Below are 27,251 nucleotides of genomic sequence, written 5' to 3'. Positions count from 1 at the left end.
AAGTGTATGTGAAAGAAATAAATGCGCAGGCGCAGCTGGTATTGTCAGGCGTACTCGCATTATCATTATATGGTAGATGCGGTGTATTTGATACATGTGTTTTATGGTTTCAGCTCGTCATTGTTATTATTAATCTCTGTTCATTGTTGATTGTGTTTAATGTGTGTGTTTTGCATTAAAAACATTTCATTAAATTGTATTTGGTATAACTGCTTGCCGCTGTCAGTGTGTGTGGGCATACACACTTGTTAAATGCTTCTCAAATTGAGATTGAGCTAAAAATTTAACTTTTCTTTCGTTTTGTTTGTGAATTTATTTCAAATGCCATTTGAATGCGCTCGAAATTTAGTTCTTGACACGATTGAAACGGTTAAAAGAAAGTCGCCAGCAATCAGTGCTTGGCAGTTGCGCCTGTAGATAGCCAGTTGATATAGAAAACGAGCAACAGTTGCTGCTGCTGCCACAGGAACAATCAGATCAATTGTCAACAGCGCGAAAGAAACAATTTTGGCCACAAAATGTTGCACAAATTAAAATTGAACACAATAATCAGCGCAACAAGTTGTTGTTGCTGTTGCACTTGTCGCTTCTTCGGCTTTCAGTCTGTTGCCTGTCGTCAGGCTCGTATGCTGGGGCTGCCAGACACCAAATTTAGCCAACTGCCTGCAGCAGCTATAAAAACAACAACTCGCAACAACAAACAGCAACAGCAGCGGCAGCAGCAGCAACCGCCTGTTGCACATGGCTTGAGCAAATGACTTTATTATAGGTTTTTAAATTTATAAACGCAACATTTACCATGCTAAACACTTCAAATTCCAGCTGGCTCGACAGACTGCCTGCAACAACAACATCAGCAACAATAGCAACATTTCGCAATTCTTTTGAGTTGTTGCCACATGCGTGATGCATGTCTCTGTGTGTGGCACGTAAATACATTTTTTCGACTCAGAAGCAATTTAGATTTCAACAAGTATTACAGGGTATCAAGCGATTTAAACATAATTATATTATGCCTGTCTATATTGCTCATTATTTACCCTATAAAAGCAGACAGTAGAAAGCTTATTCAACTCTATAAGAACTGAATGAGCAGCACTCATATATGATGAAATGTAGAAAGATCGATAGATAGTTTTATCACTTCATGAAAAAGATTCATCATTTAGATTCATCAGATAGTTACATATAGCTTTATCATAAAGTTAAATCAATTAAATTTATCAAACAACTTCATAAGGGAGTTTCATCAAACAATTTCATTAGGTAGTTCATTAAACAATTTTGTCAGACAGAGAATTTCATCAGACGAATTTTCAAATTCATAAAACATTCATCAGATAATTTTATATTTATTTCATCAATTTTTTTCAGTTGGGGCTCATTGGCATTGAACTCAATGTTTCATCAGGTGGTTTCAGATTTTCATCAGTCAGATTCAGCAAAAACATTCTTCAGATAGTTTCATTAGACAGTATCTTCAACAAACATCAGTTCAGAGAGTTCCATCAGATAGTTTCACAACCATTTTCATGATCATGATCATTTTTGCATACAGTATCATCAGACAGTTACCTCAGATAATTTCATTTCTGATGTTCTTAATGTGGACAAATATATTTTTTGTTCTAAAATTCCCCCAGTGGATTTTTTTATTATCTTTGTTAATGCTAGTCAACTTCATAACTTCATAATACAAACTTATAACAAATTGAGAACAATTCTCTGATGGCCAAATAGCAAAAGGAAAATGCGATTAAAAATTTGCGAACTAAACCGAAAGCAAATCAAATATATATATAAATATATATATATATATACATATATATTGATAGGGACATTTTGAACGATGTTAGTTTTCCGACTCATTAAGGGAGCTCGAAGGAGCTGATGATTCCGTCTGTTGAGTAGTATTATCGTCAGACTCTGTCTCAGTGGTTGTAGTAGATCCAATTGAAGATAAAACAGTTTGCGGCCATCCGACGACAACATCAACAATATCTGATCCGGAATAGGTACCTTTCTCGCATTGACTCAAAAACTGACGAACGAAGAACATGGTGTATCTAGTTGGGAACATACAATTGGTATTTGGAACGCTGGGCGGAGCACGCGGACGCCGCATCTGTTGCAAACATCTCGTTGAACGGACGCTCACTGTGCGAGCGCCAGGCGGTTTTACATCACGTCCGCTAACGGCGGCCGTTAGCATGTTGAGCTCCTCCAGAGCAGCAGTAGCCGTATTTTCGACCACGGGCTTAGGTGCGGATCTCTGGAATGGCATAACAGTTATCTACACCCTTTTCTAAATCAACGTTACTTTACCTGCTTGGTGGCCATGGGCGTAATGCGATTTTGATTGCGATTTTGATTTCGATTACGATAACGCTTCGCAGCACTCGATTGGGCCCGCCCGTTACGGCGTTCCGGGGAGGTTGCTAGTCCGGCGAGTATAGCACCTTCAGTTGAATTAAGGCGTGTGATACGGCGAATAGGGCGATCACTGTCGACGCGACGCGTGCCACCTGCTGCATTGCCAGCCCCAGCACGGGTGCCAGCGGCAGCAGCAGAGCTATCAAAAAGATCGGCACCGCCATCATTCAGATCTACATTTATTTCGCGACCGCTACGTAATTTCATTTTAACTTACGTCAAATATATATATATATACAAAAAAAATATAGTTACATATATATATATATTTCAGTAACTAATATTTAGAATAAAAATTTTAGTACATTTATTTTTGCCTTGAGTTAACTTTTGTTATGTTTACTGCTTGAGCTAGTTGTGTATACTGAAAATAAATGTTAGGCTATACGAGCCTTTCGACAATGCCACGCCAACTTTGTACAAATTTAAGTTCATTCAAAATTCGAGAAGTGAAACAATTGTATAACAATAGCAATCAAAACAGTTAGCCATATTTGTGATCTACTGAAACTGAAGCCGAAACCAGAATAAATCGATCTATAAGGGCTATCTGAAACCAGCTCAGCTGTTGAGTATATCTATTAGACCAATGCTTTTTGCACTCCAAATATGTTATATAGTTGAGTTTTCCAAACATAAAAGTGCTTAGGTAAGCCTTCTATCGAGTAGTAATTTCCTTTAGCCCTTTTCCTTTTCAGTTTGGTCATTTCACTTCTCATATATTGATCGAGGAATAGATCTATAGAATACAAGCTAAGAGCTAGTTCTCAAAGAAGTATAGCAATGCAAAGAAGTATAACCATGAGTCCGTGTACTTTATCTCTATATAATATCTACCCATCTTAACTATGGTAAGCCTCAGATCTAAGATCTGATATGAAATTATTTTCAGTAAGCTGAGATTACTCATACAAAAGCCTAAGAAACATAGCAAGGAGTAAGGATCAAATCAAATGAAATCTTATAAGTCGCAAGTTGTTTAAGCTAAGTTCGAATGAAGTGAAATATTTATTTATTATTCGATTGCATTGAAACCGCATTTGTATGCAATCAGCACAATTGATGCGTTAAGCCTTTTTATTTACTTTTATTATTTTGGTAGCTCTCGTTAAGCCCATTTTAAGCTTTGTGGAGGCGAAGACAGCTCAACCGTTTAACAAAACAGCGTTTAGAGCTCATCAGCTTACGGCCCACTGTCAACGTATGCCACCCAGCAAGCGTTGCATTGATCTCAGCTAAATACAATCCTTGGGCGTGATAATGCTGATCGTGTATATACATAAATACGACGTGCCTACGCATAGGCAATTCGGATATTGGAACGTGGGCCCCCTGGTGCTTTTGTTTGTTTCGTTCTTTCGACTCCGAAAATCCCAGTTCAATTGATCGAGCGCTAAGCTCGTATGGCATGCACATAATTTGTAGCCTTAGCTCATTATCGAATGCAGCATACAGGGTGTGGGCTAGCCGGGATGAATAATGATAATGGGTATGGAAGCTGCTGCAACAACAACAAAATCGATGTCTGAAAGTTCGGAAGTCAAATGAGTTTTGCCACTTGTTGTCGGTTGTTGTTTGCTTTTACGACTTGTCACCGGTTTGGTCCAACTGCCTCGTTATATATCTTCCTCTTCCTCTTCGACTTCTTATTGTTTATTGTTGTTGGTAGTCTTGCTGTGGATGCGCTATCAATTCGCATCATAGTTCATAACTTGGCTTCTTTATCGGAAACAATAAAACGTCACAAAAATGCTTTGACGACTATTTACAGCTGGCTTTGGCTTTTGAAAGAGTCTTCTTCTTGTCTTCCTCATACTTTCGTTGTGGGTTCTAGTTTAAATTTTGTGTTTTCTGTCGTTAACTGCGGCTTCCGCCTAATGCCGCTGTGGCTTACCACAATTGTGGTTATTCCCACACGAACATCACATTTCTACGATCGATTGACAAAGCTTAAATACACTTTCGCAATTTGAGTTCCCTTAGAGTCTAACAAGTTGCTGTCAAAATTTGACTTTCAGTTAGAGTGTGTGTCAGCATAAAATCATGCCATAATCAAGTCAGTTAAAAGTGTATATATTAAGCTTTATATAATCTACCATGGCAGCGTTGCCACCTAGTTGTACATTACACATCTGGCAACGCCGCTTCTAAAACAATTTGCAATTCGTTTGCTTATTCAGCCGTCACTTCACACTCTAATCATTAAATATTTAACTAACAGCGTTGCCACCTTGCTAATAACATTGTTTATATAGACGCTTACATTCTGGATTGTTACCAGCTATAGCTATAGGCTGATATGATCTCTAGAATTTATGCAACGTCAAATTGAAAAAGAGCATTTTCAGGTTGCCTTTTTAACTGAAGTTTGCAGCGTTGCCACATATTAATACACATTATCATAACTAAAGGACATTTCAGCTAATATTGCTAAGCATATAATCAACGCTAAATTAAAGGAAACTTTTTTTTTCTGACAACTAAAATTTATATTTCACAACTTTGCTCAGTTCTAATCAAAATTATTCATAAATATGACAGCTTCTACTACGTTGACGTTAGCTTTAACATGAACTTTAGCTAGCAGCATTTCATATACGTATTTCGATAGCATCAGCTGAGGGGTCGCTGGGCACTCATAATGTTTGCAAAGCTCACATAAATTCTGTACGCTTGGACTGCCAGCGAGTGTATTAAGAGATATTTTCAAAGTTCCTAACGCGAAGCGCATTAACTTTGTAGCGCACTTGCTTTTATTTCTCTTCTTCTTTGGCTCTGTCTCAAACTAAATTTATGCGAAATTCTCGTGCTTCTCATGGCTGATGACGGTTGCTTATACTTATATATATATATATATATATATATATGGCATACATATGCATTAGTGTTGTTAAATGGGCAGTTAGTTCATCGTCTGCTGCGATAGTTTTGCGTGCCAGGGCTGTGCGGCTCTCACAATTTGGGTGAGGGTCAATGGGGAAGGTTTGCCCAAAGGGGCGGGCACCGACTGGCGTTCTTGTTGTTGTTGTTGTTATTGCCATTCAACTCGTACATAAAGTCTGTCATTAGAGCATAACTGAAGAACGCCTGGCTGCAAATTAAGCTCTAAATTGCACGAAACTAAATAATATTTTGCAATTCATATTTTCTAAAATCTAAAACTAAATATAAATATTTCCATATATATACGAGCAATTCTCCATAACTTGAACAGACAGAAGCATTCTTGGTTTAAGACAAGTCTTGGCGATTATATGGCTATACAAGTATTTTCCCATAACTTGAATGAGACTTAAGATTCTTAGTTTAAGTAGAGTCCATAAACAAAATTGATTAATTCTTCTTCTTAAAATTGAGTACTTCCTGAGCTCTGAAAGAGATCTACCTGGTTAGACTATAGCAGAGACATTTCCCTATAACTTGAACCAAAATTAAAATTCTTGGAGTCCACAACAAAATTGATTAGGTCTAGCTGCAGTGCTTCCTGAATTCTTACAGAACTTTCCCGCGTTATATTAAGTATTTCCCCATAACTAGAATAAAAGTTTAGATTCCTAGTTTAAATAGAGTTCATAAACAACATTTTTTTATTTGTAGCTTCAATAGCTCCTGAGTTCTTAGAGAACTTTACCTATTTATATAGCCAAGGAAAAATCAATTTGAACTAGCAAATATTTCATGTCGAACTATAGCAATCCTTGAGTCTCAATGAGCTAAATTTGGTTACATTTGAGTTTCGTTTCACTTCGGTATGCTACATATGTTTAAGATATCAAAATGTCGTAGTTACATTGGGAGGTTTGCTAAAAGCATTTCTAAAGCACAATTTTGGAAAATTCGTTGCATTCTGCAGCCTCCCAACGCGAACTTGAGCCAATACGCTCGATCAACATTCCATGTGTTCATATGGTAGCACTAATTGGCAATGCTGCCACTAACTGTACCCATATCATTGGCCGTACTCACGGGTTTCTTGGGGTTTGTTGCCGGCGCCGTTTTGCAGCAGGATAGCTCGTATCGTAATCTACAATCAACAATGGAAAATGATCCATATATCTTTCAACGTCGTCAGCAGATTTTTCAGGCAGTAAGTACTAGATTCAAACTATATTCGAATACTCGATACTCTCGATACTTCTAATCGATCATGATTGGTATGCTTAGCTAAGACTTGTGGTTCAACGTCGCCAATCGTTCAACGAGTCCGGCGAAGTCACCGAGCTAACATCAGTTGACAGACCTATCGGAGACTCTGTGGCGCAGGTTACACCGAGAGAGTCCGAGGTATCAGATTCGGTATTTGCCAACTATGTTAAATGGTTTCAAATCAACATGAACGCCGTGGTAAGCTGTCGAGTGTAGACCATCGATGTAGAGTCCATCGATGATGACGATTCTCGTCATATGATAACATTAACAGTCCTTTCAACTGCCTCTAGACCATGTTCTTCACCTTCTCGCTGGGCAGCGAAACGGTGTCCGAGCCTGAACCCCTCCATGTGGCCAGCCTAATGAAATATGGCTTTCCCGGTCTGGATGATATACATGTTTATCGTAACTTTGTGCTCTCTTATGATAGACGAAATCGAATCGCGCACTGGGTATGCGAGCATATAGAGCGCGAAGACGTGAGCCAATACGCATTAGATTGTACTAAGATTGTACAAGCGGAATATCTAGTTGATTCGCAAATTCCGCTTATATTCCGTGCCAGCCAGCGAGATTATAAGAATACCGATTGGGTAGGCGGACATATGGCATCGCCGCAAAACTATTGCTCCGATCAATTGAAATATCTTGAGACGTTCATAATGCCAAATATAGCGCCAGTCTGTAAAGGACTCCAATCGAACATATGGACACGTCTCGAGGCGTACGTACGCGAATTAGCTATCAAATGCGGCTCGGTATATGTCTATACGGGTCCGCTCTTTATGCCCCAGCGCATCACATTCCGTAATTGGGCAATCAGACATCAGGTAATTGGCATGAATACGGTGGCTGTGCCAACGCACTTCTTCAAGGTGATAATAGCCGAATGCAAGGATAACGAATATCTACCCTATATGGAGGGCTATGTTGTGCCGAATACCGAGGTCGAAGACAATCTAGATTTAAGCGCATTCATGTCCAATATCCGTGACATCGAGCACTTTGCCGGACTGAAGTTCTACGACGGCGAAAGGCGGCCGCAACTGCATCACAATGATGCAACTGCACGACAAGCGGAATGAGACAGCCAAATCTGTTATGTACTGCAAAGTCGCTCTTATTGAGCATCAATATGCTTGGGAGGCTGCTGCGCATAATTCCAATTCAACACAGAACCGTTACAATAATTGAATGTTTTAAATCTATGGTACGAACAGTTCAAATAGTACTCTCTCACTGTTCCGAGCATTGCAGGACTCTGTTTACCAATAAATTAAGTGTATTTATCAAAAGCCATATCAAGACTGAATTCGCGCAAGACGCATTTTTTTCACTCCCATAAGAACTACAACTTCAAGTTTGAGGATGGCCAGACACTGCATACGAATCCATAAAATGCTTTTTACAACAATAAACAAAGTTCTGTAACTATGTCTCACATTTTGTTCTTTATTACTGTAGTCCGATTCGACTGTTCATTTATTGTTCACTGAGACTACGATTTTTCACTCTGCTCTGCTTAGCTTGATCTAAGAAAAAATTGTGACTGCGTTTTTTTCCTTATATTTATTTAATCTAAATTTCTAAATAAAAATACGTTATCCAAGGAACATCAAAATTCACTAAAGTTTTTGAGCAAGCCCCGCCGTAGTTTCTAGTCTTATCTAACATTAATTTCTGCTCTACTCAAATTGGAACTTGAGCTTGCCTTCGCAATAGAAATTCCCTTTCAATGCCTAAGCTAAAATTTAAGATTTGTTTCAAGTTTTCTCTACAAGACGTTACTGATTTTTTTATTGGTTTTATTTTGTTTTCATTTTTTTTAGCTTAATTTAGATTTGTTGCTGTTTGCTTTGTTTACTTTTTGCTGGAGAAGAATCTAGAGAAATAGCTCCGATTCTGACTTCCTTTCTCTTTCTCTCTTTTTGTGTATCTATCTCCATCTCTCTCTCTCTCACGCTCTCGCTCTCGCTCTGAGCACTTAGCCAAAATCTGTGCATGTTTAATTTTCATTATAATTCAACTTTATTTTTTTTTCGTTTTGTTTTTTTTCACTGACTTTTTTGTTGCTGCGTTCATGTAATTAAAGTATCATTCACACCGTGTGTTCGCACAAAACTAACGGCATTTTGCTAAAATAAAAATAAAAAAACAGGTGAGAGCAAGCGAGTGAGCTATAGAAAAAGAGCAAGAGAGAGAGAGAGAGAGAGTCAGAGGAGCAGGGGGCAGATTGAGTAGCGCAATAACAAAACACAGCACAAAAAAAAGAACGAAAAAAATTTGTCGTTCGTTGCTTCCGCCGTGCGACAGAACCCAACAAACCAACAAAAGCGGCCCGACTCAATGACTCAACTTCAGATTGTAGCCACCCCCCTTCACCCCTCCCCCATACATTTAACGAAGCACTCTATTCTGCTTTTTGCCTTGCCCCGTACTCATATCAGGCCCTGGCCTGTCCACGCTTGACAATTCTTTTAGTCTTTGACCTTTTCGGGGCATAATTGTGCGTGTGTATATGTGTGTATGTACCTGTTGTAGTTTTGTCGTGCTGGACAATTAACATGAACTTTTAGCTTTGCTTAATTACTTGAAGTAGTCGTCGCAGTTCTTAAAATGACGCAAAAAAAGGTCGAAACGAAAAAGAAAAAAAAAACGATCCAGCTTGAGGTTAATTACATTTTGAAGAGCAACAACAGCAAGCAAAGCAAATTGAAATGCTGCTGTTGTTGTTGCTGCTGCTGCTTTTGCTAGCAACAGTCGCTGCAGTTGGTTAATGGCACAGACATCAAGCGGCAACAGCCCGTGTGACAATTATGTAAATGGACAAACGCACTTGGCAGCACTTCGAGTTGTGTGCGTGTTGTGTGTGAAAATTGTTGTTGTTGTTGTTGTTGTTGAAATAAGTGAATTTTGTTTGCTGAAGGTCACACACACAGAGCCAGCTAGCGAGTTACCGTTAAGTGCTGCTTTTTGGGGGTCAATTGCAGCTAGTTTGTGTCTTAAGTCATTTGTTTTGCTATATGAAGCTGTTAGCACAAAAGATGTACAATAAAGGGGCATAGACACGGAAAACAAAAAGGTGTATTGCGGAAGGTAGATTATGCACGACAAATTGTGCTTTATGTCTGTGTGTATCTTTTGTATAGTTAGCTAATATCTCTAATTGTACAGAGAGGCTGGTCCAACATCTGAAGTTAAACAATTTTTTAGGGAAGCTATAGAAACGCTGTGCATAATAAGCGAAGTAGAGGCTCGACAGCTATGCTAAAATATAAGCGATTTCATTTGTGGTTAGCCTAGATTTTAAATTAAATAAAAGTTTGGGAAAACAAATTTTGTTAAATTTCTTAGATGAATCAATTTTCAAAAATTAATTATTGAAAATTGAGAATCATAAAACCTCGCTGGAATAATCTTCAATTTATATAGGGTATACGCTATGTAGCGCGAGTAATTTATTGTATTTCGATAACTCATTTCATTTGTTTATTATCAGTATCGATAAGTTGATCGATTAAATTGAGTATGACAGAAGCTGAAGGTATCAAAGGAGCGTCAAATGATTGACATAGCAGCTCTGCGATAGATTCAGGGTATCTCCTAGACGTATAGGCTCGACTAGAGTCCTTTTGCGCGCTTATTACTTTGGAAAAGTCAAAAGTAATATATAAATTATGCTGAATTGCTCACACGTTTTGAGCTTACGTTACGTTACGTCACGTGACCTTACTTTACGTCAATTTACGTTAATTAAAATCGAACAAGCTCAGCTTTCAGCATATCCTAATCTTAGTCCTTACATTAGACTTAGTCAAAGCTGACCTCTTTTTGATGCCAGGCTTTATTCATCGAGGCTTAGCCAATGCTCTCTTTATATGGCTAGAGCTACCTGTTAGCCCTGCCAGAGAGTACTTTCCACAGTCAAGAGGTGACGCTGTGCTGGAGTGCGTGTGTTGAGTCATCATCAATAATGCATGTGGCATGTGGCAAGCAGCATATGGGGAGGCTGCGTCTGTGACTGTGACTCTGACTCTGACTGTGCCTGTGGCTTTCGATTGAAGTCTGTACGATATCTAAATGCGTCGCGCTGCACGCTCGGCTCGAATGCAAATGAACCAAAATTTACACATCTCCATCGGCTCATTAGATGAAAACAGAAAAAAAAGCAAAGTAAACAAACAGCCGTTAGAAGCAAAGCGCCGAACATTTGGAATTGTTTTATTTATTTATTTATTAGTATTATTTCGTTGCGTTTCGTTTTTTTATCAGTCCGCTGCTGTTATCGCGCGTGTATATATATGTATATATATATATACATATATATATACAGATATATTCATTTGAAGTGGTGCAGCATTTAAAAGCGCATCTATCTTAGCTGCTGGACTGGCGCAGCGTTATCGAGGCACGAGTTGGCTACCGAAAATTAAAGTCCATTTATTTCTCTCACTCTCTGTCCCTCGCTCTCTGTTGATTTAGCTTGCATAGAATCGAGTTGGCTTCAACACGAAGTATGCATAAATATTTACATTAATTTTCAATTAAGTCAATTTGCATTACATTTGAGCCACTAACACACGACACCCTAAGACCAAGATGTACCGTAAGGCGGCAGCCAATTTAAATTAGTCGTTGGGAAAACAGGCATAAGACGAAACTTGAATGCTCTAAGCCAAAGCTCCACATGGTAATAGAGAGAGCGAGAGGGAGAAAGAGATATAGAGAGAGAGACAAAGTAGTTAAGCTAACTAATGTACCCCTAGCTAATGCAGTTCTCTCAAAATCAATACAATTTATCGACATGTATCTAGGATATTAAATAGGAGAAAATGAAACTGCAGCTGCGGCTGCTGCTGCTGCTGCTGCTGCTGCTGCTGCTGCTGTTGCTGTTGTTGCCATTGAGTTGATTTTGCTGAGCTGGATCAAAGCCGTTGCGATAGAAGACGACAACACGCGGCAATTAATCAACGAAATGAGTTTTATGCATTTTAAATGATCGCTCGCTGGCTCGTTGGCTCGCTTTGGAAGCCAAAAAGGCGCACCGTTAGCTGTCGCTTGACGCCGCTGGCCGCACTTGGGCAGTCAATCAACATGGATGTTAAGCCAAAATGATGGGGCGGTCGCTGCCTCCTGCAACTGAAGACGATCCGCAGACTCAAAGACTCAACGACTGAGCACCGGGAGAATGTAAGAATCGCCAAGCGTATGCAATTTTCAAATCAAATTCGCTTTCATGCCATTTGGCCGCAATATAAAAATAAAACAAAAAAAAAACTTGCAAATTGCACAATGATAGGCTAGCAAATACCCTGTGCTTGGCTCTTAGTTAGCACACTCAAACTCTAAATAAACTTGAGATTTCAAGCACTCTGGGCATATTAAAATTTTACAACTATCAGCAGGCGTGGCAGAGCCCATAAAATATATATATTATTGATTTGAAGGACAAGCTGAGCTGATCTAGTCAAGTCTGTCCGACCATCTGTCCATTACAACATATCAAGTATAAATTAATTCCTTTTTCGATAACTTATTCTAATTGTCCATGATCGATAATAATCGATAATTTGTGTTTGAAGCATTATTTGAATACTACAAAAGCTGGAAGCTTATAAAACAGCTGAGTGCTTTGGGTTATATTAAAGAAAATCTTTATTCTGATATTTTCAGCATATTGAAAAAAAAAATAATTTCTTTGCAACTATTTCTGAGAGTTTCTATGTTAAGATATATTCTTATTATTTTCTAGAATAAAGGAATATATACACATAAAGTGTTTCAGTGAATTTTTTGTACTAAAAGAATCTAATGCCTGAGCTTCAGCTCTTTAGCCACTGCATAGTAGTCACTCTCTCTCTTTCTCTCTGTCGGTCTCCAGGGTATCTTTTAAGAGCAAATTTCTTTGCGCACGGCTGCCGCACATAAATTTAATAAAAGACTACGCGGGACACACGGCAAATGTTAGCCAACTGCTTATCGTGGCTGGGGGGCACAACAACCTGGCTGGCAACGCGCATAAAAAACACACAGATGCACTTAATGTGCGCCCACCTCTTGTCAGCTGCCCCACGAGCCTGCCCTCTCCTCACCACCGCGCTTCCCTCTCGCCCAACTGGCCGAAAATCAACTAATGGGGTGTGGCATTGGCCAGTGCAAATAAATTAAAGAGCAACGCGCGAAAAATCCACAAAAAATTGCTCGATTGAGCGGGAGTCCCGAAGGAGGGAGGGGGCGGTAAGAGGGGGCGAGAACACAGTCGAGAAGTGGGTAGGTAGACTGTTGGAGGCATTTTGATTGCATTTCATTTCATGATTTGGCTTTTGTTTGCTTTGCAAATTGCGCTGAAGAAGAAGGTGAAGCAGCAGCAGCAGCAACAGCAGATTGAACGAATGGAAGGAGGCAATGATCAAGGATGAGAATGAAGCTGAGTCGAAGGATGTAGAAGATGCGCTTGAGTATAAGATGTGAGCGAAGCATGAGAAGATGCTGAAGCTTTGCTGCAAAGACTGCCAAGTAGTAGGGGCGGCAGCAGTGGAAGCAAAGTGCAAAAACCAAAAACAAATGATGAAGTTGTACTCTACCGGCTGGCTGAGGCAAACAAATCAAAGGAGGGTAACTGAGCATTGAAACAAAGGAAGCTGAGGCCAGAGAGGAGACTTTCAACTTCAGATAAGACTGCGGATGAGTGAGAGCTGGAATGGAGGCTGGCTGAACGGATGAGAAAGCATCAGAGCAGAATCAGAATGAGGCAAACTTTGTGCTTTATGATTTCTTATCTCTGCAGCTGCCCAATTGCATGTGTGTGCGTATGTGAGTGTGTGTGTGTCATTCTTTGAGCAAATAATGGCAACAATTACCAAAAGGCAGCAGGCTGAGCCAACGGCCAACAGCCAACTGATTGCATTGCGATGATTATGCAATTTAGCAGCTTGTAAGTGATTGTTTGTGGGGCGTTCTGTGCGCAACACACAAAAAAAAAACGAAAAACAATTGATGCCGAAGAGGAAGCAAAGGAGTCAGAAGCTGAAGGATTGCAAGGTGCAACACACGGCGGCAGCTGTGCCCGAGTCAAGCGAAATTGTGAATTCTGCTGCACATTTCATTTAGCCTGGCATTTAGCCAATTTACAAACTCTTCTTCTGGCGCTTTTTTGGCTGCATTTATTTTTTTTGGCTTTGTTTTTTTTTTACGTTCGTTTGGATTGCTGCGCTGATTGTTACAATTTTTGTGCAGCAGTTGCAATTTGTATTTTAAAGACATGCAATGCCCAAGAGGAGAAGCTGACCGCACAATGCTCTGCAAAATGGAAAAACTGAAATTTACAAAAGATAAAGTTGATGAAAAACGCAAAATCGAACTATAGCTTGATCTGAACTCAGAGCATAAATTATATTTCTATTTTCAGAATTTCAATGCCAACTGCAGTCAGTAAAACGTTTACTAAAAGCAAATTCAAATGGGGAAAAATATAAAAAAAAAAAATAAATAAATACTACATTCGAGTTTCATTTCAGGCCCGAAGCCACTACTTAAAGGCAGCTTTGCAAACAAACTCTTGACGCTGTCTGTAAAACGTTTATGAAACACACACAAGGTATATAGAAAAGTGTAGCTTAGTCTACGTATTTTTTTAATTGTGAAAATCAATTTTTTAAGAACTTTGCATATTCCAAGTAAGAAGTGTTGCCAGTAAAACGTTAACGAAAACTACGTCAAGTAGAAATCTATAAGAGGTAAGTAAATTATTAATCAAATACATTGCGCTCTGTGCACAAATATACATTTCTGCTATAGCCTGGCATGGCATGAAGCTTGCCTTCGGTTAGGGTATGAGCTGATGAGCTGCTGCAGTCAAGCGCTGGTCAAATGAAATAATTTTAACGTAATTTTAACAGCTGCTGGCAAAGAGGCAGCAACAGCAACAGCAACAGCAACTGCGATGCAAGAGACGCAAGCAGCAAATGAAATCATGTTCAAGGTCAGGCAATAACAAAAATGTACAAAGAAATTCATTGAACCGACGCGACTTTTGGCAACAACAAATTTTTAACAAATTGTGTGACAAACGCGACAATCGACCATCGACAATCGGCCCGAGACCCAATGACGATTGCAATTTTCGTTGTTTGTTAATTTTTATTTATTTTTTTTTTGTTTTGTTAAATACCTGGAACCCATTCCATTTGCCGTTGCCATTCCCGTTTGCCCACATGCTACATATACGTCCACACAAACAGTGACCGCAAATTAATTTCGTACAATTGAAGCGAACTTCGACCACGCCCTGCCGTTCTGAGGAGTGGGCGCTATCCTTGTCACGCTTGCGGTCAAAGGGGCCAGGACGAGACGGCCTCCGCTGCCATCGCCTCGCCCGCCAACCACAAAACTCACTTTGAGCTGTGACACGACAAAATGTCTCAAAACGAAAAGAGAAAGAAGTAGCAGGTAAGTAAGAGCGCCCTAGTGGGCAGTGCACGACTATTTGATACCCTATGCTCTGTATGTCTATATTGAACTCACTTGTTCTGTGTAAGGTATAAAGCAAGTATTATTGAAGTCTGTACAAGCTGGCATACTCAGAGGCGAGTGTGACCAACGTGATCAACTTATCTTATCGATATTCTGGTATAGTCTCAGCCTGTTATATACACATCCGTATACAATGGGTATACAAAGCCCCAGAACCAGCACAGCGGGACTGGCACCAAGCATACTATATATATGAGGCTTATAAGCTTGACGGGACGCTGCAGGCTGCAATGAGCTGGGGGTGGGCCAGAACGAGTGAGAGCGGGAGGCAGGGAAATGACTGCTTTGGCGTTTCATTAATCATATGACAAACGATTTTCTTTGTTCGCCAGGCAAAAGCTTTATGAAATTTATGCGATTTTAAACAACGGTCTGCAGGCAAAAGTCACACTGTTGCTCGCTCGCTCCCGCTACCCACTCGCCTCGCTCTCTCTCTCTCTCTCTGTCTCTTGCTTGGAGACTGACAAAATTCGAAGTTTGCTCAGATTTCAGTTGCAGCGCGCGACTGCATTAAGCTCGTTTTTTATAAGCAGCGACCACAACAACAACAAGGGACAAATGGTTCGCAATTTGAGAACTGTCCACTGATTCATGAAAGTCGAAAAAAAAACGAAGGAATAAATTAGCAGTCCAATGCGTGAAAGCAATTAAAAACCTTTGGCATCCATAAAAAATAAACCCCCAAACGAGTTGGCAAAGCTGCAACAAGAGCTGCCAACTTGTGGCAAATGCACAATGCGCAAGTGCAGAGAAAACATTTAAACACATTTTCTATAGACATCTCGTTATGATATACTATTCAGTTACTCAGCAGAATTTGCATATGAAGAACAAATCTTCAAAGTCTTCATGCAAGCTACCAGCTCTTGACCGCTTCCAATTATGATATAGTATTTCGGACCAATTTATTTGAAACATATAAACAAACTACAACAAACAAGTACGATATAGACTCTATTGACTCACCAGCTGATGCTGCTCGAGCATATTAAAGTGGACACGACACGACCCACCTCCGTGAGTCAGAGAAAGACACTGAAATATTGAATTTGTATAAGCTATAAAATTCCACTGAACAAACACTTGACTGCGTGTATAAAGGACTCAAGCTAGCGACACTTAAAGTAAGCTTTCCTTTGATCTGTATGCAAAATAGTTCTTGGCTGTAGACTATTAGAGAGATTATTGTGTATTAGATGAATGATCTAGTAAAACACAAACAGATACGTCTTCTCATCTATGTACCAGCTGTAGGTATGGATACTGAGAGAGAGATTGCAAAATGAGTACCGGATATCTTCTAGTTGATCACTTCAGACTATATTACTCTCATTTGTTTATGCGGAATAGAAAAGAAAAGAAGAACACATTTAAAGAAACTAAAATAGATTTGATTTGTGCTTTATGTGATGAACAAAATTAATTTTAATTTATCTTGAGCTTTATATGTATTTAATGCATCCTTAGCCATCTAAATTAGTTTTGGATTTATGCAAATTATGGCTAATAAAACTAAGAATGATATTATTAAATCTTAGTCCAAAAGCCCATTCAAGTTCTTGACAATCTTCTAGCTCGAAAGTTTGTTAAACACCTGCCTATGGCAGCGCGTTTGCTTTTCTTTTTTCAATTTGAAATTGCAAAAAGCATTGGACACGAATAAGAAGGATCTTAAGTTATGCTGGAAGGCAAGTTACTGCTGCAGCTTGTGCTACACGATGTTGCAGGCAGCATTTTGGTGGCATGCATAGCATCGCATCGCATCGCATCGCATGGCATAGCACGGCATTGCCTGGCCTGGCATGGCCTGGCATGGCGTGGCTTGGCATGGCATTTATGATTAGTTGTGCTTTTGTCAGCTGCTTGGGCCAACTTATTGCAAATTTTGCATGCAAGAATAATAATTGCATAAATATATATATGAGAAGAGCTTGAAGAGCAAAACAACAAATGCTAAAGTCGGGCCAGTCCATCAGCCAAATCCCAAACCAAAACTAAATCCAATGGCTTTCGCGGATTACAACATACTATATATATATATATTTATATATTTATATATAAATAATACCATGGGAGTAGACAGACAAACAGACTGCACTTGGAATGCTACACATAATTTTGCATAGTTTTATTGAAGAAGAATGCAGCGCCTGGCTGAGGGCCAAGTGGAGTGCTCGACATTTATATGCGCATCACTTAGGCTCGACTCTCCACACAATTCTTCAGTTTTCTATCCGCAAATTCCAAATTCTGAAAGAAAGAAAACAACAACAACAAAACAGCTGAGCGGAATTTATAAAAGCCAAACACTGTCGAGCACAACTTGTGAGAAAAATGGAAAAAAATATGAAGTAACAGCAGCAGCAGCAGCGGCAGCTGTAGCCCTAACCAATTCAACTAACCCTATAGACATATATATTTATATACTAGCAACCGAAAACCTTAGAATACCCTGTAACTAAAGCAAAGACTAAGAAGAGTATACCAATATGCCACAGTTCCAATATAGTAACAGCTGTTGCTCTTAGGCATATCCATAACCCATTGAGTATACATGCTACAGTCATCAAATTAGTTATAAAGCTTCCCAAATACCCATATGCCAGCAGAGACACCAAGTTCATTAGAAATATTCATTTATCTTTCGAGTTATATGCAAATCTTTTCAAGCTCATACAAGCTATAAGGTTCCAGCTATCCATATATAGAACATGATATCTCCATTGTTTACCAATTTACAGGGTATATCTCATTCGAAGCAAGCTCATTCAATCTAATTCATTCTGACAGCCTGAGTGAATTAGTTGGAATGCAACTGACTAACCAACTAACTAACTCTATATATGAAAAGAAGCAGCAGCAGAAGAAAAAACCCTCCACAGCTATAGCTATGACATAAGAAAATGCCCATTAAATGCAACATTTTCATGGCGTAATTGCAAAGAAGCAGCCAGCAGCAACAACAACGAGAACAGCGAGCGAGCGAAATTCAGCTGAGCGCAAAAACAAAAGCGGAAGCTTTGGCAATGATCATGCAAACTGCTCATTCATAGGATAATTATTCCATGAGTTCATCATGAATACCATATACACAGACACACACACATCAGCAATTATTGTTGTTGTTGTTGTTGTGGCACCTTTTGATGCATTCATTGCGCTATTCTCTACACCAAAGCCAATGTCGTGGGAGTCGCACCACACTAGCTACCACCCGCTGCTCCCTCCTTGAACCACACCTTTGCAGCCAACACCCCTTCTACCCAACGTGCCCCTCTGCTGCCCCTTCTCTATACCCCTTCAAGTGAATTGCATTGCATTTTTAATGTTTTCATCGCGTAAACTGCATAAATAATTAATATGAAGCAAATGCCGCGAATACAAAGATCAAAGATATGTATATGTATGTATGTCTCTATATATATATTTATATATATATATATATATATACATATTTCTAGAAAATCTAGAAAAGGGAATCTGTCGCATATGAAACTGTTGTGACACTAAATGTTCTATATACTTTACCTAGATGAGCCCCAAAACGTGCATACAATCCAGAGATAGAAAATGGTTTAGCTATAATAAGAAAGAGAGGAAAAGAAGAGAGAGACGAGAAAAGAAAAAGCTAGAGAAAAAGACAGATGAGAGCGAAGGACAGAGCAGAGAATAGGAGAGAGAAGAGAAAAAATACTAAAGGAGAGAAAAAAAACAGGGCAAGAGAAAAATAGTGAGAGAGAGAATACATAGAAACATAGAGAAAAAGAGACAGAAATACAAAGAAAAGAGAGGGAGAGAGAGAGCTAGCGAGCAAGAGAAAACAGAGAGGTATAATAAGAGAAAGAGAGAAAGGCATAATGAGAACAACGGAGAGAGACGAAAAGAGAGGAATGCAAATAGAGAGCGACACGGAACAGGAGTCAACGACAGATAAAGAGCAAAAGATACTTACACTCTGTGTATTTTGATGAATTTATTAAACTTATTAAATGTTCATTGATGTAAATTCATTGATACTCTTCGCTGAGGTCATCTGTAAGCCAAAACATTTCCTTTGGCAAGACTTTGCACACAGCCCAGCACATGGCAACAACATACAACGTTTATAGGGGGGAAAGTATAGGGTATATGTCTAACTAAGCCCATATATGCATACATGTGGTGTAATGAGCGCTTGATGCATTCAATAAGCATTTCATGACACAGATTTTCAATTAGAGAATTGAACAGCGAATTGCATTGTTTTGAATTTGATGGCCCTGCCCTGGGTTACTACTTGACTTACTCATAAGCAGCAGACAGAGACAAAGATCGAGAGATAGAGAGAAAGTATGTGAGAGTGAGGCAGAGAGAGAGAGAGACAGAGGCGACTCCTACGCCACACACATGCTCAACCAGTTTCTGTGTATATCCCAAAGTAAATAAAGCCAAAAATAAAATTCTTTGACAATGACAATGACTGAGTGGTCCACATACTTAACTTCCAATATTGTGTACAGATATATATATATACATATATATATATATGTATATGTATTTGCACAGTGAATTATGCGCGACTAACTTGCATATATTTATATAGTATATGAAAGGTATTTATAACTCTCGGTTCTGTTTTTTTTTTTATTTTTTTTGGTACGTGTTTGCGTCTTCCTTTCGCTGAAAACGGTAAAAAAGTAAATTTGATTCAATAGCAACAACAAAAGCATTCGTTTGTTTAATGTTATTGCTGTTCTTGTTGTTGATGTTGTTGTTATTGCTGTTTACTCGCTTTTTATGGCTTGCCTTTTTTTGTTTTAATTTTTGTTTTTGTTTTTGCTTTTGCTTTGCTTTAGCTTTAGCTTCTGTTGTTGTACAAAATTCTGCGAATTTTTATTGACAAATTTCATTAGAACTTGTACTTTATGTGCTGCCGCCCAGGCAGCAATAGCAAAAAGCGGGACGGGAAGCGAGGCGTAGCACCTGGTGCCTAACTGTTATGAACTGAACTGAACTGCAAAAACAGAAGAAAAAAGCCGAAAAAGCGGCAATCAGCTGTAATACAAACAAATGACTTAGGCAACGAACTTGAATTCTTTGCCAACTACAGTGAGCATCTGTGTGTGTGCGTATCTGTGTGTTTATACCCTAGAATCGCTTATGTAAAAGAGAGTATAATAGCTCTTTGGCTTCTTCTTGACTCTACCGAGGCACAGCTAATGTCTAATTGCCATCTCGTTATGCAAATCCACTGCATGACTGACTTAACCCAACATAACTCTAAGCTGAGCTCTTAATTAACCTGCATACCACATGATGAGCTGTGGAAGAAACAACAGCAGCAGCAGCCGCTGCAGAGGTTCATTAATCTAAATTGTAAACAAATCGCTAAGTTTGTCAGCGACAAACTGAAACTCGTTAACTATAGACAGCAAATGATCAAACACTCATCTATCAAGCGGCCAGCACCTAAAAATCCAGTTATACGTGTGGGCGGTGGTCGGGAGCAAGGGCAACGTCTGCCACGACTTGAGCAGCTCAAAATTTCAGTTGTTATCAAAGCGTATACCTCACATCAAAGCCAAGTGAATTGCTAATTTGTGGACTCAATGCGTTTGTACCTCTGACCACCTCGAGCCCACGTGCTCTCTCTCTCTCACTCTGGCAAGTTTATCTCTGTGTGCAGAGCAGCATGACAAGAACAAATAAAATATACAACAAGAAAATAGCTAGCAAAAATAACACAATAATCATACACTTCACTATACCCTGTACTTATATTTATATATATATTCATATAATCATCAAGTTAATTTGACTCAGCTTTCTTTATATTTGAAGATTCTTAAGGCATTTGAGATCATTTTTGACTGAATCTCGATACAGCAAATAATATATATAATATAATATTTAGTTCGCATAATAATAATAAGTCTACAATTAAAAAATTCTTTCAAATTAAAAAAAAAATGCAAAATGGGAAAAGTTTTAAGAAAAAAAATTGTTTAAAAAATGTATATATTTGTGTCAAATTTTATAAAAAAAAAATATATAAAAAAAAAAATTGGAAAATGCAAAGTAAATTTACAAAAAAACGATTTTTTCATATGTTCTCAACAAAAGCATACAAAATGCTTAAAACTTTTTCAAAACTTAACAAATTTTAAATAAAAAAAATATTTTAACTTAAAAAATATATGACTAAAGACATTTATATAGAATTTTCCACATTTTTCGAGACTTTTTTTGTTTCATTTTTAAGATTTTTTGCACAATCTTTGCCTGGTAAAATAAATATAAAATTGGGGAAAAAAAAGGTTAGTCAAACCTTGTCTTATCTCCTTCAGATATAACGTATATGTGCCTAACCTACTGATTCAGAATCCTTTTATACAATTAAAATGTCAAATACCCTAACTTTTAACGCATTACCAATAGCTACGGGGTATAAAGAAACAGATTTTTTTGCTACATATTGAAATGGTAATAGATTTGACTGCTGTGTATGTGTGTGTGTGGGTGTGTGTATGTGTTTGTTGTGCGGCCGCCCATTGTGCGAGATTTGCAAGAACAACAACAACAACAATCAGAACAATAAGAGCAACAACATTGTTGCTGTAAGTGTTAAAGTTCGTGTGAATGTTGATGCTGACTGTTGTTTCAGGGCGTCGGGGTGCTGAACATCATTATCATGCCAGACTAAACAGCAATACACCAACACACATAGACAAGAGCAACGACAACAACAACAAAATGTTGGCCATTGTTTTGCTTTTGTTATTACAATGAAAGCTCTTTGTATAACAATTGCAATCAAATAGGCAACAAGTGTTTTAGCTTTTGGCTGAGACAGACACAGACACACGAACACACACACACACTCACACAACAAACACAACAAGAAGCAGCTACAACAACAATGACGCCAACAACTTGTCCATTTTTGGCCGCAAATGCCCCATTAAAAGTTACATTGTAATTCCGAATGCCCTCGCTGTGGCTCTTTCATTCGAGTCAAGCATTTACGAACTGCCCTCGGCCTGCCCCCAACCACTCTGCAGTGGCCAGTGCACTGAAGCAAATATGATGAAAATCGTTGTAGATATTTATTCTGAGAATAAGCATATGATCTGAAATTGTTGACTCAAATAAGAAAATTTATTTGTTTAAGAGATTATCACATGTGAATCGATTTTGTTCTAAAAATTAAGCTAGCTCTCCTTGCTATTTAATGGGAATTTTCACTGTATGTCACTTAAATACAAAGAAAACAAGCTAAGCCATAAAGAGACTAACCATGCAGCACTGCCTCAAACGAATATACTCAAAGCTATGTATTTCAAAATCTTAACTGAAACAAACGTCTATCTAGCTTCCATTTATTTATATATAGATGAATGATTATAGATGAATTGATGATGATTGAAACTTACTAAATAAGATCCATATATTTTAAAGCTTTAATAGAAAGCTAAGCTTAAAATGAAACAGTTGAAACAAAACAAACATAAGCTATAAGCTAACATCATTTAAGTACATTTTGAATAAACGATTAATTTTCATTTGTTTAGCGAAATAGTAGGTACAAGGTATCTGGTTCCATTTGTATCTATACTTCAGCTATAGCCTAAGACTATATAAGAAATTCTATAAAAAATATTTTCTTATATATAATAATGTAATTTTGCTGGCATTGCGTTAGCAGCTGTTCCCTTTACATATATTTCACTTAAAATACATTTAAAACTAAAAATTTAATACTTTCTTTAATATCTACAAAGAGTTCAGAAACATCACTTCAATGAAATATAATTTATAGATATAAATATGAATATATTCATTTATATAACCATCTATATCTATAAGAGCATTTAGTGATTCACCTATGCTTGCAGCAATCATTGTCTGCTTCTTCTGCCTCGACTATGTTCTAGTTGAGTGTCTCGGCATACCGCGTTAACATTGTTAGCTTGAAGTAGCTGCGAGCTGGGGCCATTGTTGTTTTTGGTTCTTAAATCGTTTCGACTGCCTTTTGCATTTCGTGTTTACGCTTTATGGCTTTCTGTCAGGGCTTTTGTGCGGCTGTTTGGCCTTTTTGCTTCAATTCAGCTTCAGTTGCTGCACTTTTTCTTTCAGCACCTTCATGTTCAAGCTGCGCAGCGTTTAATCAATGAGGAAGCAATTAAATTTAATTCAATTTGATTTTGATTTTGATGTGATTTCTATTTAAATTGAGGGCTGAGGGCTGCTTTTATATTTCAAGCTATTTTCTTTCTTCATTTTTGTGGTTGTTTATAAATCAAGTGTAAGTGACATTGAAATTTATTATATTTGTTATTGTTGTTGCTGTTGTTTTCTTTTTTTTTTTGTATTTTAGTGTTTATTGTCTTGCCGCCTGCTTGTCTTGCTCTGTTGCGTGAGAGTTTCGCATGTTCTGCGGCAGTTTAAATAGCTCGAAAAGGCCTAATATATGTAGATATATTTACGTATATATACATAATTCATAATTGTATATATCATTTACGCCTTTGAAATAAAAACATCTTGAATATCAATACCAGGAATATCAATATCTCAAGGAAAGCAAGCTTTAGGACTTATCGAATACAAGTCTTAAGTACCTCAGCGACTTGATGATGCCTAAATCTAAAATATATTTGACATGACTAAATATAATATATAATATACAAATTTTGTAATTCTTATACATTAATGTTAAGAAGAGAACTCAACTGTCAATCGGTTTATGCCATGACAGCCTTACTTCTACAGCATCCTGACACATACACATATGTGTGGAAGAACTCTTCTCTGCCTCTATATCTTTATACCTTCACGGCATCAAATTTGCTTCTCAAGCATTCACAGCTGCCTATAGAGTATCTAGCAGTCGCAACTACTCGCCAACTCCACTAATTGTTTGATGTGTCATTCTGCACAGAACTTGCGCTTCGCATTAGCTTTAGCATAGCTCTAGGCTATGGCAATTCAAAGCCGAGTTCTTTCCCCACACCTGTTCGAGTCCCGTGTTCGAACTCTTTGCGTGTTAAAATGAAATTAATTTGCATTTTTGCCACTTCCGCTAGATATGGCTGCTATATAGCTGACTTATTGGGGTGTACTAAAAGAAGAGGCAGAGAGAGCGAGTGTGTGAGACTGAGATAGCTATGTGAGAGAGTCATAAAAGCTGCGCCAATTAGAACAAATATCTTTTGATTGATGTTGCCTAACGTGGAACATGATTTTCAATTTTGCCAAAGAGAATTAGACTTAGAGACTTAGAGCGGTAGGGTATGGGGTATGAGCGACACCAGCTGGCGAGTCACGCACAAACGGCACTTTTTATGGGAGGGCGGTTGGCAGCGGCCAGAGACATTCACAAAAGCCGCACAAAATCGGACGATGCGTGGCATTAGCTCGTCTTAATGATTCTGTGTGCGTGTGCGTAGCTCTGCTGTGGGGTAGTTGGAGCAGCTTAAAAGTTAATGAACACACGATGCTTTTTGTTACCAGCAACAACAGCAAAAGGCAAGAAAAAACGGCCTTGGCCTTGAGGTCGGTTATTGGCTGTACCGCAACGAACATTAAGCTAAATAATATTTCTTGCTGTAGACAAAACCAAAACAAAAGTTATAGTACGCCGGGCAAGGTATATAATTTAAGAACTAACTGATAACTTCTATTAATTAATTCAATCCAAAAACTGATCTCAGCAAAAAAACTCATTTCTATTTCGATCGTATATCGATTTAAGGCGGATGTACCTGCCCAGCAGCGCGAGAGAAAGAGAGAGGGAGAGAACGCAACTGGGAGTCGTAAAGCGAGAGGGAGAGGGAGAGAGAGACATATACATTCAATGTCCGGCCAGGAAATTCACACGTGAATTGTTTAATTAATGCGCTGACATAAAGTAAGAAAAACAAAATTTCATATACAGTAGCATAGAGTCAGCCAGTGAGTCGCTTGAGTTGGGGGTTTTAGAATAAATGCGCTTAACGGATGTTCATTGTACAAATACATCAGCAGGTTTATGTTGTTTATCAGATACCCTGTAAAGTCACTAACAAAGGCAGTCTACGAAGCTATAGTCTTCACAACACTCAGCCATTTCATCAAATTGTTTGAACTTAGCAGCTGGAAGACCTATAGCCACCAAATTTGGTATACCAACTCTTGTATTATAGTTAAACATCAATATAGGCAAGACTTTAACTACTTCCTTCCATATCTGTCCTCTATTAATACATGGAACTTAGAATCTGAAATAGCTACAGCTGCTTGAGTTGGTTTTCTTTCTTATTTCTTATAAACAAATTTTCCTTTATATAAATCTATTAGAGCACGAGTCTATAAATTTGGTATGTAGACTCTTGCTTATAAATGTATCTTAAATAAAATCCAATTCTTAGCAATTTCTTATTCATTTCTACTACTACATCGAAACTCAATTTATCAATTTATCTTGGTAATAAATTACTACATATTTATTTTGAGCTTTTGATTAGGAATATAAGTTAATATAATCTTAATAATAATAATAATAATTTCCATTGATACTAAGCATCTAATATCTACCTAACATATATTTGGCTCTCTATAGCTCACCCTGTCTATCTCTCTATTACAGTTCTGGTTGCCATTTACAGGGTAGCTGCTACACATTTCCTACACTCCTTCGTCTGCAATTTCTAGCAAAATCATTTGCGCAAATTATAAATCGCATTGGCTTCTAACTGTTACAAGCGCTTTAAGCAGCTTTCCATCAATTTTTCGGCACTCGACCGTGTGTCTTCATTTATTGGCAATTGGAATTCACAATTGTTGCGAATTGCCAATCGGAACGGTAACAAAGACTTAAGTCTTTACCAATTAATCCGACTAGCATAACGGTCGACGTCGCTTCTTCTGGCCTTTCGCGAAGCTGCAATTAAAACAAGGCAAAAGCGCCCCAAACAAAATGTGGCTTTAGCATAGCAGCTTTCAATTGCCTGACAAAGTCTTTAACAGGGCAATGTACAATGGCCATAAAACGTGCGACCATTTACAGTTTAAAAGATGATGTAAACTTTATTGACACCTGTGTCAGATGGGATTCAGCGATTGGGTGAATGTCTGCTTAGTGCTTGTAAACAATGTTGGCGAAATACTTCAGCTACCTACCCAACTTCTAGTGCTGCAAAAGAAGTTCAGCTGCTTAAAGGATTTTGCATTTCAGACTGTGTTATATAGTAAATCAAATTTCTGTCTCTTGCATATATAATATGAAATGTATATAATATTTTAATATATATATATTTATGGATAAAAGTGCATAATTTAAACATTTTTATCATGCTTTCAATAATTGCAAATTTTAAAACAAATTTTGAAACATATTCTCAGGAATACATAGTGCAAAACATTTCCTATATTTTCTCATGCCTGAATATATGGCTGACTTTATTTTATAGCATCTAGTTTCTAGGCATTGATCTCTGATCCAATGCTCAGAACAAACCAAGCAGCATTCGTTTCATATTCTATTGCTAACTTTGTGCCTAAAACTTGTTACATTTTAAGCCAAATTTATTCCACTATATAATGTCAAACCATTCAAACAGGTTTAGATCAGATTTGCATTTGCGTCTTTTCATATTTAATTTTAAATATATGAAATATAAATACAACTTTTAACTATATAAACAATTAATGAAATGAAAATTACTTCATCCTAAAGCATCTGCGCAGCTTCCTCAATCAGCTGAAATATATATAAAAATTAAATTGTTATTAAAATAATAAAATAAGCAAGCTAATTAAAGCGCGCAAATTATTAAATAGCAAACGGCAAAAATAATTGTGGATTTTAATTAAATTTTAATAGAATTGCATATACAACAACGAAAGAGGAAGACACAAGCGATGAGAGCGAGATAGCAGCAGTGAATAAGGAAATCGACGCCAACTGCCAACTCGTTTCATAATTATTGTAATCAAAATCTGGCGAGTGCCATAAAAAACGTCTCTCATTTGAATGCAATTTATGAAATTGAAATCCAATTGCAAATTAAACGACATTCAATGAAAACAAAAATGAAAAGCAATAATATCAATAAAGCGAACGAGTGCGAGAGGAGAGCAGGACACACTCTGTAAAAATACTTTTAAGTTATGTAACA

The 27,251-nt window shown here is 37.9% G+C and overlaps 2 protein-coding genes and 1 long non-coding RNA gene across 4 annotated transcripts; 2 read left to right on the top strand and 1 right to left on the bottom strand.

Annotated features, from left to right (window-relative positions):
* Window positions 1-1,619: 1,619 nt before the first annotated feature.
* LOC111594170 lies at window positions 1,620-2,680 on the bottom strand. Its single transcript, XM_023307356.2, has 2 exons — window positions 2,326-2,680; window positions 1,620-2,272 (listed from the first exon to the last, which is right to left on the bottom strand). The coding sequence occupies exons 1-2, from the start codon at window positions 2,638-2,640 to the stop codon at window positions 1,853-1,855; spliced, it is 735 nt and encodes a 244-aa protein (XP_023163124.1). The 5' UTR covers window positions 2,641-2,680; the 3' UTR covers window positions 1,620-1,852.
* Window positions 2,681-6,179: 3,499 nt separating this feature from the next.
* Window positions 6,180-7,993, top strand: LOC111594168 (endonuclease G, mitochondrial). Its single transcript, XM_023307354.2, has 3 exons — window positions 6,180-6,520; window positions 6,598-6,777; window positions 6,873-7,993. The coding sequence occupies exons 1-3, from the start codon at window positions 6,359-6,361 to the stop codon at window positions 7,665-7,667; spliced, it is 1,137 nt and encodes a 378-aa protein (XP_023163122.1). The 5' UTR covers window positions 6,180-6,358; the 3' UTR covers window positions 7,668-7,993.
* Window positions 7,994-14,093: 6,100 nt separating this feature from the next.
* Window positions 14,094-27,032, top strand: LOC111594175. Of its 2 annotated transcripts, XR_002751100.2 has the most exons (4): window positions 14,094-14,179; window positions 14,242-14,318; window positions 14,823-15,030; window positions 26,957-27,032. It is a non-coding gene; the product is annotated as an uncharacterized LOC111594175 (long non-coding RNA). The 2 variants fall into 2 exon arrangements; XR_002751101.2 differs by lacking the exons at window positions 14,823-15,030; window positions 26,957-27,032 and adding an exon at window positions 14,380-14,506.
* The last annotated feature ends 219 nt before the right edge of the window (window positions 27,033-27,251 follow it).

This window comes from Drosophila hydei, unplaced genomic scaffold, assembly GCF_003285905.1.
Source record: "Drosophila hydei strain 15085-1641.00,03,60 unplaced genomic scaffold, DhydRS2 tig00000090-arrow-arrow-pilon, whole genome shotgun sequence".
NCBI classification, from domain to species: Eukaryota; Metazoa; Arthropoda; class Insecta; order Diptera; family Drosophilidae; genus Drosophila; species Drosophila hydei.
This window is presented reverse-complemented; position numbering and strand designations above follow the sequence as displayed.